Raw genomic sequence first — 15,611 nt, forward strand, 5'->3', positions numbered from 1 at the left:
TACCCGAGTCGTCAGAAGAAATCTAATCATATAATTTCCAGACTTAAAAAACTGCCGATCTCCTTTAGCCTACTAGAAAAAAGTTCAGATTTCTTGGCCTGATCTGCAAAAGCTTTGTCATTAGACCCAGCTGCATCTGGACCGCTGTCTCCCTGCCTCTCCCTGTCACACAGGCTTCACTAGCCTCTGAAGGTCCCATGCCTTTGCACAGGCTGTTTACCCTCTGAGTGTTCTGCTAAACCGCCAGGGTTCTGCCTGACAAATTCATACTCATCCTTTAAGCTACCCAGTGAGCCACTGAACGTACGTACAGTTCAGACAAGACCTTCCAGGTCTAGCCCCCAGAGCTGGCAGAGGTTTACAGCTGAATCTTTCTATCCTGCACACGTCCATGGGAACTTCTTCAGGGACTCCTGTTAGGTCTCTCCACTTAGAACTCCCGAGACTTTGAGTGATGGAATCTGTTTCTCCAGTTGTCATTCCCTCCACTCCGCATGGATCTCTGGTGGGTGATTTCACATAGATTTTGCTGTTGGAGGGCTCTCACTTTGCCAGAGGGCATCTTGGGAGGACTTAAAATGGCCTTATCTTGTATGTCTTCTGTCCCAACAGACTGTGGGGTGAAGGCCACTGTGATGTGCTGCCGCAGGCTACTTTTTGCTTCCTTGGGCATGAGTCAGGCACCGATCTATATTCCTCTGCAATGGGATGATACCCATCAAACTCTCACTGAACTTGGGAGTGAGGAGAGGGGCTTATGGAGACTCACAGCATAAGAAAACCTCACTTCAGTGGAAGTCTTTTTCACAAATCCTCCCCCCTTCCTTACTCTCTCAAATGCTTTATGATCTACAAGTAAATGGGAAGGTTTAAGAATGGTGTATAGTTCCTTTGTAAATTATTGGGCAGATCGTGCCTACTTTGGTAACTGATATGCATCATGTCATGCAGGAACAGTCCAGTTTTGACATCTTGTACATCTAGATAAAACCTGAATAGCAGAGCAATTTCTTAAACACATCTCCACTTTAGAGAAGCTATGCTTAATATTGAAACTATTCTGAAGAATTGATAATCATTTCAGAATAGTTAAATGTTAAAAGTAAAGGTAAAATAGGCATATTCTATTTTTAAAATTGAAGCATAGTTGACTTACAATGTTGTATTAATTTCCAGTATATAGCAAAGTGATTCCATTTAGATATATGTATATATGTGTGTATATACGTATTTTTTATATTCTTTTCCATTATGGTTTATTATAGGATATTGACTATAGTTCCCTATAACATGTAGTAAAACCTTGTTGTTTATTTTATATATAGTAGTTTGTATCTACTAATCCTAAACTCCTAATTTATTCCTCTCCACCCCCCACCCCTTTCCCCTTTGGTAACTGTAAGTTTTCTCTGTCTGTCAGTCTGTTTTTGTTTTGTAGATAGGTTCATTTGTATCATATTTTAGATTCCACGTATAAGTGATATTGTATGCTATGTGTCTTTCTCTTTCTGACTTACTTCGTTTAGTATGATCATCTCTAGGCCCATCCATGTTGGTGCTGATGGCATTATTTCATTCTCTTTTGTGGCTGAGTAATATTCCATTGTATATATGTACCACATATTCTTAAACCAATCATCTGTTGATCGGCACTTGGGTTGCTTCCACGACTTGGCTTTTGTAAATAATGCTTCTGTGAATATTGGGGTGCATGTATCTTTGTGAATTAGAATTTTCATTTATTCTTCCAGATATATGCCCAGGAATGAAATTGCTGGATCACATGATAACTCTACTTTTAGTTTTTTGAGGAACCTCCATAATGTTTTCCATAGTCACTACACAAGTTTACACTCCCACCAACAGTGTAGGAGGTCCCTTTTCTCCATATACTCTCCAGCATTTATGTATTTATTTTTAATTTAAAAAAAATTTTTTTAAATTTTAATTCTTTATTTTATATTGGAGTATAGCTTATTAACAACGTTGCCATAGTTTCAGGTGCACAGCAAAGGGCTTAGCCATTTATTATTTGTAGACTTTAATGATGACCATTTTGACTGGTGTGAGGGGGTACTTCATTGCATTTTTGATTTGCATTTCTCTAATAGTGAAGTTGAGCATCTTTTCAGGTGCCTATTGGCCGTATGTATGTATTCTTTGGAGAAATGTTTATTTAAGTCTTCTGCTCATTTTTTGGTTGGGTTTTTTGCTTTCTTGTTATTGAATTGTATGAGCTGTTTGTATATTTTGGAAATTAAGCCCTCGTTGGTTGCATTGTTGCAAATATTTTCTCCCAGTCTGTAGGTTGTCTTTTTGTTTTGTTTATGATTTCCTTTGCTGTGTAAAAGCTTATAAGTTTGATTATTCCCATTTTTTAATTTTTGCCTTTATTTCTATTGCCTTGGGAATCTGACCTAGGAAAATGTTGTGACGATTTATGTCAGAAAATGTTTTGCCTGTGTTTTCTTCTAGGAATTTTATGGTATCCTGTCTTATATTTAAGTCTTTAAACCATTTTGAGGGTTTCATTTGGTTTTGGTTTTGGTATTTTTGGTGTTTGTAGGATGTGAGGGAGTGTTATAACTTCATTGATTTACATGTGGCTGTCCAGCTTTTCCAACACCACTTGCTAAAGAGACTGTCTTTTCTACGTTGTATATTCTTGCCTCCTTTGTCAAAGATTAACTGACTATAGGTGTGTGGGTTCATTTCCGGGCTCTCTGTTCTGTTCCATTGATTCATTTGTCTGGTTTTGTGTTGATACCATGCTATTTTGATTACTGCAGTTGTGCAGTATTGTCTGAAGCCTGGGCGGGTTATGCCTCCACCTTTGTTCTTTTTTCTCAGGTTTGCTTTGGCAATTCTGGGTCTTTTGTGGTTCCATGTAAATTTTAGGATTATTTGTTCCAGTTCTGCGAAAAATGTCATGGGTAATTTGATAGGGATCACATTAAATCTGTAGATTGCTTTGGGTATTATGGAAAATAGGTGTATTCTAGATCTTCTGATGTCACAGAGTCAATAACATGATACACAGCTTTCCACAGGGGAAGTAGCCTGAAACACCCTATGAGTACAGAAAAAAAAAATGAAATACATCCTGAATCCTCCATTTCACTCAACTGAAACTTAGCTCTTTCCTGAACAGATCACAACACTTATGAAATCTATTTCTAATCCCTAAAGGAAGAAATAGTAAGAAGTTATTGCTTGAGATTTTGTTGTTGTTGTTTTTCCAAAATGAAGTCCTTTGGAAGCATGCTCTAGGAAATGTATGCCATTCCTTATGTACCACCCTTCTTCTTATTTTATTGCTTATAGGGCAGAAGCAACAAAATAACTATTCTCGGTCATTTATTTCTGCTGAGGTAAACATGGAGGGCAATGCTCGCACTGATTACCTGTACTAGAATTTATTCGAGCCCTGGCAGGTTACCTGGATGTATACCCTCCCATTTGTATTTTTTAACACTCAAAAAAGTATGCCATTGGTTAACCCAGAATCCAAATTAATTTTTCAAAGTACTGAATAACCCTTAAACCTACTGCTATTACTAAAAAATTATTTCTGACACATCCCAAACTATATCACATCAGTATTTCACACACTCTGAGAATCACTGATTGAGAATGTCCACCACCATAACATTTAGGCCTAAAAAATATTTTGATGAGGATGCTTTTCTCTGTGATAAGTAAGAATCCTTGAAACTTCTGTACCACATTTTATTTTTTGTTCTCTTGGCCACCGATATGTGTGTTTCATGGTGTTCCACAGCCATTTTGCTAACAGTGCTAAGAGACTGTGAAGAGAAATTTGTAAAATACCTGGAGTGTCAGAGGGAAACCTACAACACACAGACCTGGATGTTGATCCCAAGCTAGTAGCAATTTGTACTATTGTAGAAAGACTGTATCACCCAAACCTAGCCATTGGCCAGCTAACTCATTTGTTAATTCATTCATTCTCTATTTTATTCATTAAAAAAAAAAGTTGTTGAGAACCTACCCTTTAAAAGAGGTACCATCTGTATAGTAATTCTTTGGCATTCTTTTTTTCCAGATATTTAGTGGTTTGGAGCACCTGCTTAAATTTCTCTGTTATGAATTATTTGCTCATGCTATATGCTTTTAACATCTTATTATTTCCCTTCTTGAATGGTAACCTTATTGATAAAACAGCAGTACTGAGGCCTCTAGCTAGTAATTAACATAACACACTGGAAGGCTCTTGCTTGATGCAAATCCTTTATCTCAACTTTAGTGTCATAACAGATCACCTAAGCAAAACGTCCTCATTTTCTATCTGCCTTGTGTTTTCAGTAATTGAGCTAATTCCCAGAAGGTATTTATAAACTGTCTGAATACGATTGTCATTCACTATAGTTATTATTCACTATCTAAATACAATCGTTGTTTTCCTAGAACACTGTTGTACTCCTGCTTAGTACAAGAAAACCATTTTTTTAAGCTCTTTATTGGAATATAATTGCTTTACACTCTTGTACCAGCTTATGAGGTACACCAAAGTGAGTCAGCTGTATTTATACACATATCCCCATATCCCCTCCCTCCCGCGACTCCCCCCCACCCTCCCCGTCCTGGCCCTCCAAGACATCACCCGTCATCGAGTTGATCTCCCTTTGTTATACAGCAACTTCCCACTAGCTCTCTATTTTACAGTTGTTAGTGTATATATATGTCTATGCTACTCTCTAACTTTGTCCCAGCTTCCCCTTTGCCCCCTGCCCACCCAACCCCGTGTCCTCCAGTCCATTCTCTGCATCTGCATCCTTATTCTTGTCCTGTCTCTGGGTTCATCAGTACCATTTCTTTTTTTTTTTTTTTTTTTTTTTAGATTCCATATATATGAGTTAGCATACAGTACTTGTTTTTCTCTTTCTAGCTTACTTCACTCTGCATGACGGACTCTAGGTCTATCCACCTCATTACATATAGCTTCATTTCATTCCTTTTTATGGCTAACATTCCATTGTATATATATGCCACATCTTCTTTATCCAAGGAAAGCCATGTTTTCATGCATGAGTTATTGAAATAAGTCCTGACATACATAACATTTTAAACTTAAATTTTCTTATTTATTCTTTTAAAATCTGTTCAATTTTCTATTTACTTTCCATCATACAACATTTATCTTTCTCACAATATTTAAAATATTTACCATAAGGAAAAATTATCTTTAGAATTTGAAAAATTGATTTATCTCTAATAATAATTATCCAGGACTTATTTTCAGTTTCTTCCCTTTATTATGCTTGGTGAAAAACTGACATGGTGACTGCAGACTCAAAAAAAGTGAAAAATAACTCAAAACATATCATTTCTGTAACATAGCCTTGTTTTTAGGGGTTACCTGATGAGACCCAATCATTACATTAATTAGATGCCTAGACACCTTCACTTGAAGCCCAGCCTCCCACACCAGGCACTTTCTCACCAGCCCAGTTAAGAAGCCCGGCTTTTGGACATCCCAGCCGAGTCTGATGCTTCTTCCCTATAACATGTCACTTCCCACAAAGAACAGAATGTAATGCATACTTAACACTTAAGTAAATTAATAATTTACCGAAGATCTAGGTATAGTAGAAATTTGAAGTGTTCTCAAAGCATAATTTTATATTTATATAAAATGTTAGTGATCTATTTATTATATAACAAGAAATCACATTTTAAAGTGTTTTTATCTATGTGATCTAGGTATTATAACTTAATATTGTTGCAGAAGAACTATAACATTATAGCATGCTATGAAATAAAGAGTAGGTTATCTAAATGATGCCTTTTAAAAAAGCACCTTTTCTCCACTCCCATAGGCGCTCTTTCGGACAGTAGCAATGATGGTGCCCGACTATGCCATGATTGCTGAAATTGTCCTGTACTCCTGTGGCTTTGTCACAGCTCGGCCACTGTCAGTAAAGATTGTGGCTACGTACCGCCTGTGCTCAGAGCAGTTGTCATCACAACATCACTATGACTATGGAATGAGAGCTGTGAAGTCAGTGCTTACCGCTGCTGGGAATCTAAAGGTAGAAAACTCAAGTGGCTTCTTACTCATTCATTTCCTATTTGTAAATGTCAGGACCATGTATCTTCACAGGGTTCCAATAACTGGTTGGTTTCATCAGCTGAAAAAAGTTCAATTATTGTACTAAAATAATCGATTATTCACACACGTGAAAAGGGGCATTTTATGATTTGTAAAACCTTAAACGTGGTTAGTGATTTGAGTTCTATTCTATAATTTTAATTATATGAAAGTAGGTACTACTGAGAAGTAAAATTCCTTGCTGCTGAGAAATACTTTGAAAGCATATATGAACATATATAGCTTTGAAGGAAAAAAAGTATGCTTAATTAATAAATATATACAAAAGCCCCTACCATTGTTACTTAATAAAATTACACAGTTGCAGCCAACTGTAGACTAGCAGTAATAGGAGATTTGCAATACAGTGTTTGCATTTTAAGATGGTATAAATCATAACTATATCGATAAAAAATTAAAATATTTTGACAGGTAACTTTTCATTGGAAGTATTTTGTAGAAACATAAAATATAACTATACATTTTTTCTTTATGAAAGTAAGCAAGATAGGCTACAATTAACAGCAAAATCCAAACTGTGACCTTGGACCTTATAAAATTTTCATGTTCATGACTGCAGAAGATAAAGATTTTAAAATATATCCTGTGTGATTAAAAACAATGGCATGCATTTTTATCTTCTATAATAACATTACCAAGAATCCTGATATATAGTGGCAATATTCTATTTCACATTAGTCTAACATGACTTCAAGTCATTGGATTTTTGTAATAAACAAGTGCAACTAGAAGCAACAATTTGTATTAACCTGGAATGTCATGATTACATTGTGGTCAGATAATGGGAAAGATAATGCATTGCCCTAGTGTATGTCATCACTGACATCTTGACTATGGAATTGAGCTATTAAAGTTATGCAGCAAATGAATTCTGCAAATGAATCCTATCATTCTTTGTTGAAAGCTAATTTAGAATTGCTGAATGTGTTGGCTTGAATATTTCGAAGTTTGTTTTATTATATCAAGAAACAATTTAAACATTTGCTTTAAGACGGTAGCCTCTCAAATAACAAGAGACTTCTGACACTTCATAATTTATGTGCGATTAGGTTGATCCAAAGTCTGTATGAACAGGACTAGCTTTGGCTTTAGGGGCACTGGAAATGTGGAAACAGCTGACTTGAAGGCATCACTGACTTTGAAGGTTAAAGCTAGTTAAGGAGGAGCATGGGATTTATTAGAAAGAGTCTAGAGAAAAGGAAGAGGGTTCTAGAAAGACTAAATGCATGATGGAAGGAGAAACTTTGGAGTGAGATGTTGAATAAAGTATAGGAGTTGGGAGAAGTATTTCTGAGTTCAGATTTTTTTGTGAATTATGTGAACCATCTTATGGACGTGAGCGACAAGTTGAGACTTCAACTAGATTTTTAGTGAACTCAGGGTTTACCACAGGTATTTTGGAATATAAGTTTTCTGAAGCACCCTCTACTTAAGTGACTTAACACATTAACCAGCCCTTTCCACTGCCAGCAGGCAGCACGAGAACTGTGTTCCTCACCTGGAACCAGGTGGCTTGTTCCCAAAACTTTCTGAAGCTAGTTGGACACATTGCTGTTGTTATGTCATTTAATTAATTGTCAATGAAACTGATAGTATATAAGCATGAAAAGTTTTGTTTTTATGAAAACTAAGTTCATTGTTTAAGAAAGGCTCAGTAAAAATGAAATGCTAAAAAACTAACTTTGAATTAGATGTGAATAAGAAAAGTGAATAAGACTTAAAAAAAAAAAAAAAAAACCTTAAAAATCATGAGGATGGCACACTTAGATTGTCTCCCAAGTATCTCCGAAGAGCGTGATTATCTTTAAAAAACAAAATTCAGCAAAACGGGACCGAGCAGATGATTCATTAGTGGTGTGTGGTTTTTTTTTTTTTTTTTTTTTGCAAGAAAAATGGTCTAGAACTCTACCCTCAGCAAAAAGGCCTTGGCACCAAAATATGGGTAAATGAGTGAATGTTTATATGTTCTAAATTTAAATGCATCTTTTAAAAATGATTGCCCATTCTTAATGATTATTTTCACTTTACCATCCCACTGCTGGTCTTGAATGCATAGGACACGCAAACTCTTACCCAATGTAGAAGCGATGGCAGCTCCCAAACTATGTGGAATTCATGGCCAATAGCTTTTTATCTAGAGCATCTGTGTAAATGTAGTTAGTTCAGCTTAGGTTTTCATTATAAACTGGTAGAAAGTTCAACAAGTATAATCATCAGTTTATAAAATGAATAACAGTCCACTCAAATGAAAATAAATAAGAACAACACTTTTGCATGGGCTTAAATTGCCTCTGGGCCCTGGTGTTTGTGTGTGTGTGAACATGCAGGGGGTACAGTTAGTAGCTGCAGATATCATCATGAGTATATTTTCTTTCAGCTGAAATATCCAAATGAAAATGAAGAAATTCTGCTGCTTAGATCTATTATTGATGTAAATCTGCCAAAATTTTTATCTCATGATTTACCACTCTTTGAGGTAAGAACATTTATTACTGCAGTGTATCAAAACTCTTCCAATAATGTGTTTATTTATTTATTTATAAGTGTCTATGGTTGCAACTCCCTATGAGAAACTTCTGCTACAGAAAACAGTGATACAGCACAGAGAAACACAGATCATTCAGCGTTTTATTTGAAGTGTGTTTAGCTAGCTTTGTTGTTTTGGATAACTTTTAACGACTTGGGATTTTTAAGTTGCATATTTTTTTACTGCATGATGTAATAAGCACACAAAAGTTATAAAATATATTTGCTTATAAATTTCACTAGAATGTAGGCTCTGTGGAGGAAATTAATTGGTCTAACACCTCGCTGAATCCCTTGCGCAGAATGTATACTTGGTAAATGTCAAATTAATGATTGAAGAAATAAAAAAATAAATAAGCTTAATTTCTTTAAAAGAGTACAGTGGCTTTTATGAAATATTTTTCAGGGTAATTTAAGATAAGAACTAGGCTTAATAATCTTGTTATGTTTTTAAAGTCATTGAGAAGAATTATTAGAATGATGGCTAAAGTTCCTATATTGTCATGTGATGTCATTCTTTTCCTGTTCCCATTCTCAGGTAGAAGAAACGGGGGGAGGGGGTGGGGAGTGGGCTCCTGGCACATGGTAGCTGTTGCTCTATCTTGCGCTGCCTTGAGGTACAGGCAGTTAGCTTCCACAGTGTAAAGACTGAGGTCGTGAGGCTGTCATGGGGAGGGAGAGAAGTGACACTGCCACTGTAGTGTGGCCCAGTGTCGGTAGCTGTCCCTAGCAACCGTGTTTCGTCATTCGGAAAGGAGCTTCCCTTAGTATTGGGAGTTGACAGTGCAGATATTTTATAGATCAAATCTACAAGGAACAGTTTCAAATTTCTTCCTAGAAATTTCCCTCAATTTCTTTGGTACTAGTACACTGCACAGATTTTCCAGGAGCAAAAGCTATGTTTGTTTTTATAAAGCAGAAGTATACCTCACCTAGATGTAGTCTCATACAGCTGAGTATTCATTCGGTGAGCATTTATTGAGCCGTATTTCACAGATGGAGCATAGCTTGCATTTTTGTATGGACAATTCCTTGTTGTGAGAGACTGAGAGACTGTCCCATACGCTGCAGAACACTTGGCTTCCCTGCTGCTCCAGTGTCTCTGGACTCTCCCAGTGTGAGAACCAGAAGGACAACTCCACATATTTCCAAGTCTGTCTGGTGGGAGAGTGAGGGGAACTGGTCTTGGTTGAGAACCACTGACTACCAGATATGTTCTAGAATTACCCACTTCTTTCCAGGTTAACCATAAATAATTTGAACAATCTGAGAAGATATTTTTGTTTACTTAGCAAACACTATGCATTTACAATAGACCAGACACTATTCTAAGAGTTTTACAAATAGTAACTTATTTAATACCCATGAGGACCCAGCGGGGCAGATGCTATTGTTATCCTCATTTTACAGGTGGTGTCACTGAGGCACAGAGATGATAAGTAACTTGTATTCATGGCCAGTGTATGAGAGAGAGGGGATTCCAACCACTCAGCCAGGCTGTAGAGTGTCTTAACCACCCTACTACTATTGTCTTTTTCTCTCCTTTGTCCCAGGGAAACTTATTCTGATGAACTGGGATCAGTTTCTCCATAACACCATTTAGAAGAATTAAGTTTAGGGGTGATTAAACTGGTAGTTTGTCAATTCTTAGTTATAGCTTGAATGTATGCTTTCATATGAAGCATTTCTGGATTTTCACTTTTACCTTCAGAGTAGAAAGAATAGCTATATTTCTCACATAGGTTGCTATAAAGGAATATTTCTTAGACCTTGAAATTAACTGTATATTTTCATATACATTAAATATGGTATTATAATTCTTTCCAATCATACCTTATGTGATTGTATTAGTTTCCTAAAGTTGCCACAACAAAGCACCACAAAATTGGTGAATTCAAACAACCAAAATTTACTTTCTCGGGGTTCTGGAGGATAGACGTCTGACGTAAGGTTTTGGTTCCCTCTGAAGTCTCTAGGAAAGAATCCTTCCTTGCTTCTCAGCTTCTGGTGGCTACTGGCAATCTTTGCTGTTCCTCGGCTCGTCATTACTTCAGTCTCTGTCGCCATCACTAGATGGCCTTCTTCCCTGGGCATCTCTGTGTCTGCATCTTCATTACTTCAGTCTCTGTCGCCATCACTAGATGGCCTTCTTCCCTGGGCATCTCTGTGTCTGCATCTTCATTACTTCAGTCTCTGTCGCCATCACTAGATGGCCTTCTTCCCTGGGCGTCTCTGTGTCTGAATCTTCATTACTTCAGCCTCTGTCCCCATCACTAGATGGCCTTCTTCCCTGGGCGTCTCTGTGTCTGCATCTTCATTACTTCAATCTCTGTCGCCATCACTAGATGGCCTTCTTCCCTGGGCGTCTCTGTGTCTGCATCTTCATTACTTCAGTCTCTGTCACCATCACTAGATGGCCTTCTTCCCTGGGCGTCTCTGTGTCCGCATCTTCCTCTCCTTTCTGGTATAAAGACGCCAGTCACTGGAGTTAAGGCCCAATATGATCTCATCTTAGCTAATGACATCCGCAAGGGTGTAATTCTGAGGTTCCAGGTGGACATAAGTTTTTGAGGGACACTAAGCTGACTAACATACCACCCACTATGATGATTAAAATACCATTGAACTAGTTTTTGTATATAACATGAGGCATGGATTGAAGTTCATTATTTTGGCAAATCCAGGTATTCTAGCATAATTTGTTCAAGAGTATATTTTTTTCACTCTTTACTGGAGTGCCCCTGTGCCGTTGTTGAGAATGAGCTGTTCATGTGTGTGTGGGTCTATAGCTGGTCTCCCTGTTCTGTTCCATTCTTGTATTAGCCTATGTTTGTACTAATATGACACTGTCTTTATAATAAGCCCTGAAATTAGAGAGTATTCATCCTAGAGCTTTTTGACTTAAAAATATGTAAAACTACAACGTCTCTAGAAGAAAACAGGCGAAATCTCTTGTGAATTTGGATTAGGCAAAAATTTCTTAAATACAACACCAAAAGCACAATGCATGAAACAATAAATTGATAAAATAGACTCATCAAAATTAAAAAGTTTGCTCTTTGAAATACACTGGTAAGAGAATGGAAGACAAGCTTGAGACTAGAAAAAAATATTTGCATGTTAGATGTATGATGGACTTGTATGCAGAATATTTAAAGAATGGTCAAAACTTAACATTAAGAAAATAAATCAGTTAAAAATGGGCAAAAGATTTGAATAGACATTTCACTAAATAAGATATACATATGGCACAAAAGTACATGCAAAATGCTAATCTTGGGGAAATGCATATTGAAGCTACAATAAGATACTGTTATACACTTATTAATATGGCTAAAATTTAAAAGACTGAGCATACCAAATATTGGAACTCTCCTATACTGCTCGGGGAATGTAAAATAATACAACCACTTTGGAAAGCAGACAGTTTCTTAAAATGTTAAACACACACTCACCATACTATCCAGGTATTCCATTCCTCAGCACTCATCGAAGAGAAATGAAAGCACTTCTCCATACAAAGACCTGTATACAAATAGAGCTGTTTATAGCAGCTCTATGTGTAATTGCCCCAAATTGGAAGCAATGAAAATGGCCATCAACAGGAAAATGGGTTTAACAACTGGCACCTCAGTGCAGTGGACTACTTCAGTACAATGAACTATTGATATATGCTGTGACACGTGTGAATTTCCAAATCTTTATGCCCCCTGAAAGAAGCCAGACAAAAAAAAAGTAGTACACATAATGTGTACTGTCATCCGTATTAAATTCTAGACAATGCAAATAAAAATAGTAACAGAAAGCAAATCAGTGTTTGTTGGCTCTCTGGGGATGGAGGTAGGAGGTGGCGAGGAAACATGAGAAGGAGGATTACAGAAGGTCACAAGGAAAGTTGTTGGGGTAATAGATATGTTGATTATCTTCAGTGAGTTGGTGGTTTCACTTATCAAACTGTACACTTTAAATATGAACAATTCATTGTATGTCAATCATACCTCTGCGAAGCTGTTAAAAATACTGAACTATTATTTAATGGCTTTATTTCCATCAATATTAAATATGAGAGAAACTTTTTCAAGTTTATGTACGTCCATGTCTATATCTATATATACACATGTAGACAGACACACACACATATACATATATATGATATATATCGCTATATATATAGAGAGAGAGGTTATTAGAATGTATAAATAGATAATGTAAATCCCCAAATCATCTATCATCAGGGAATTACTTCGGATTTGTTTCCTGGGGTGAAATTACCAAAACCAGATTACAATGATTTGCTGGGAGCTATCAAAGACAACTGTGACGCCATGAATTTGCAAATGACCAGATTCTTTTCTGAGAAGATTCTTCAGATTTATGAAATGATGATTGTGCGTCATGGCTTTATGATTGTTGGAGAACCGTTTGGAGGAAAAACCAGTGCATATCGCGTCTTAGCTGGAGCACTAAATGATCTATGTGAAAAGGTAAGTGTGTTATTAATGCATTAATTTACTTATAATCAGCTTTGTGCAAGATGGAATGTATGGTCATTTAAAGGGGTACTTTAATGCAGTAGCTTAAAATTATGAAAATACAAAGAAGATAAAATTAGAAAAGTAATGAGAAGCAAGTAGGAAGTTCAGTATATAAAGGGTGTGCCACAGATTTGTCTCACGACCTTTTCTTTTTTTAAAGTGTTTAATTACAAAGGTAGCACACTCATGGTAGGAAAAATCCTGAAAACATAAAAACACTGACAACTTTCTTTTTTATACTTTCATAGGAGAGTATTTTTCATTTTCTTAGTGTTCGGATTTGTAATGTAAACGTCTGTTAGTGGCTGCTAGTGGCACTGAAGTGTGTGTGTGTGTGCACGTTTGCATTAAGTATAATAAGTAATGATAATTATGTTATTCAAAACTCTTGTCCTACACATCTCAGTTTGGTCTACTTTGATATGCTAAAGGAATGAGTCTATTTTAAATTCTCAAATATTGCATTTCTGTCTGTTTACCCTTGTATTTCAAATAGTTTTTGCATATATTTCAATGTTTGTAGCCAAATGGGATTTGTGATCCTTACATCTTCATTGTGGAGCCTCCGCTTCAGCCAGTATAAAATTATGTATTTGTTGTGTTATTCGCTTTGGATCCCCTATGTCTAATTTCAGTATTGCAACCCTTGCTTTCTCCTTGCATCCGTAGTTGCCCATGTCTTTAATTGTGACTCTGGCTGTCACAGTGATTTGCTTTTTTATGGAGAGTAAATAGTTTGACTTTTATTTTCTCCAGTTTGATGGCCTTTATCTTCTCATAGGGGAATTTAAATTCGTTTGTATTTATTATCAAACTGATATGTTCTTATTTCTGTTTTCTCCTCCTTTATGCTTTTCTCCTTCCATGCTATTTCCTTTCTTCGCCTCCCTTCCTTTCTCTTTATCCTTCCTGCTATCTTGCCTTCCTTTTCTCAGTTTTTGTTTGCATTTTTCCTGTTTTTTTTTTTATTGTTAGATGGACTGATTTTTTGCTATAAAAATAAGTCTCTAAAAGAGCCAACTGTGGTGCCTTTCAAAGATTAAAGAAGATGAAGATATGAGCATATATTCTGGTCCAATGCAAAGCCCCAAAGTGATGCATTACCAGGAAATTCTGAGAGGGACATGGTGATAATGTGAAAGGGGCAGGGCTCCACAGCCCCTGCCTGCAAGCTGTAGCTTCACGCTAGCTTTGCTGCGTTGGGGCCAAAGCTTTGCTTTGATGGCAGCAACTTTGTCCTGACTACGATGATAGAGCTTTTCCGTGCTTCTGAACTAAGGATGACACATTGTTATTTCCTTCCTGGGCACAGAGAAGAAAACAAAGATCTTGAATTTTTTACTGATTCATATTATTATTCCCACATCTTTTCTTCAGTTTGGTACTTCGTGTCCCCAGCTCCAGTGGTGGAGGGCAGAAAGCAGTGTGGGAGAGAGCTGAACTTATGCTGTTATATAAAAAAGAAACGATTGTGAATAAGTAGAGCCCTGGCAATTTTTAGGGCAGTGAAACTTTTCTGTATATGTTGTAATGGTGGATATATGACATTATGTATTTGGCAAAATCCATAAAACTGTCCAATGCAAATAGTAAATGTTAATGTAAACCATGGGCTTTAGTTAATAATAATGTATCCATATCGGTTCCTCAATCATAACAACGTACCACACCAATGCAAGGCTTTAATAATAGGGGAATCTGTGGTGGGGGGTGGGAAAATGGAGGGAATATATGTGAATCTCTGTACTTTCTGTTCAGTTTTTCTGTAAACCTAAAGCTACTCTAAAAAACTGAAGTCTATTACTTAAAAACATAAAGCCTATGCCCTAAGGGTATTAACATCTCTTATTAATTCCATATACCAGCTTTCAAGGTTCTGGTGGAAATTGTCAACTTACCAATATTAATTTTTTCACAGTGTGAGAGTGGTACATATTTCCCTATATTTAAATTACTTAATTTTCTCTTAGAGAATGTTTTGAAGCAAGAATCAACCAATTACAGCCCATGGGCCAAATTCAGTCCCAAACCTGTCTTTGTAATGCCAATGACCTTGGAATGGTGTTAACATTTTTAAGGTTTGTAAAGAAAAACAGATTCAACATGTAACCCACCTGTTAAGCTTATAATATTTACTATTTATAGATCTTGACCAACATTTGCTACTTTATCCCTAAGTACTGTATGAGTTTTTAAATCCTATTGTAAATGGTATTTTTAAATTTTATTTTTTAATTGGTCATTGGCATTATATAGAAAATATAATCACTTTTTATATAATGACCTTGTATCCTGGAACCTTGTGAAATGAACTCTCTATTTCTGGTAGTTTCTTTGTAGAGTCTTTAGGATTTTCTACATGTACAATCATGTTTTCCATGAATAAAGACAATATTAGTATTTTTTTAAATAAATAA

At 36.3% G+C, this 15,611-nt stretch overlaps 1 protein-coding gene across 1 annotated transcript in view; it reads left to right on the forward strand.

Moving 5' to 3' along the window:
* Positions 1 to 15,611, forward strand: part of DNAH7 (dynein axonemal heavy chain 7) — a 244,682-nt gene that overhangs the window by 99,326 nt on the left and 129,745 nt on the right. Inside the window, exons 28-30 of the mRNA XM_057746773.1 lie at positions 5,841 to 6,053; positions 8,511 to 8,609; positions 12,895 to 13,143. Coding sequence (XP_057602756.1) covers positions 5,841 to 6,053; positions 8,511 to 8,609; positions 12,895 to 13,143 — 561 coding nt within the window. The remainder of the gene's footprint in view (positions 1 to 5,840; positions 6,054 to 8,510; positions 8,610 to 12,894; positions 13,144 to 15,611) is intronic.

The sequence above is a fragment of the Hippopotamus amphibius genome, chromosome 8, assembly GCF_030028045.1.
Source record: "Hippopotamus amphibius kiboko isolate mHipAmp2 chromosome 8, mHipAmp2.hap2, whole genome shotgun sequence".
Taxonomy (NCBI): Eukaryota; Metazoa; Chordata; class Mammalia; order Artiodactyla; family Hippopotamidae; genus Hippopotamus; species Hippopotamus amphibius.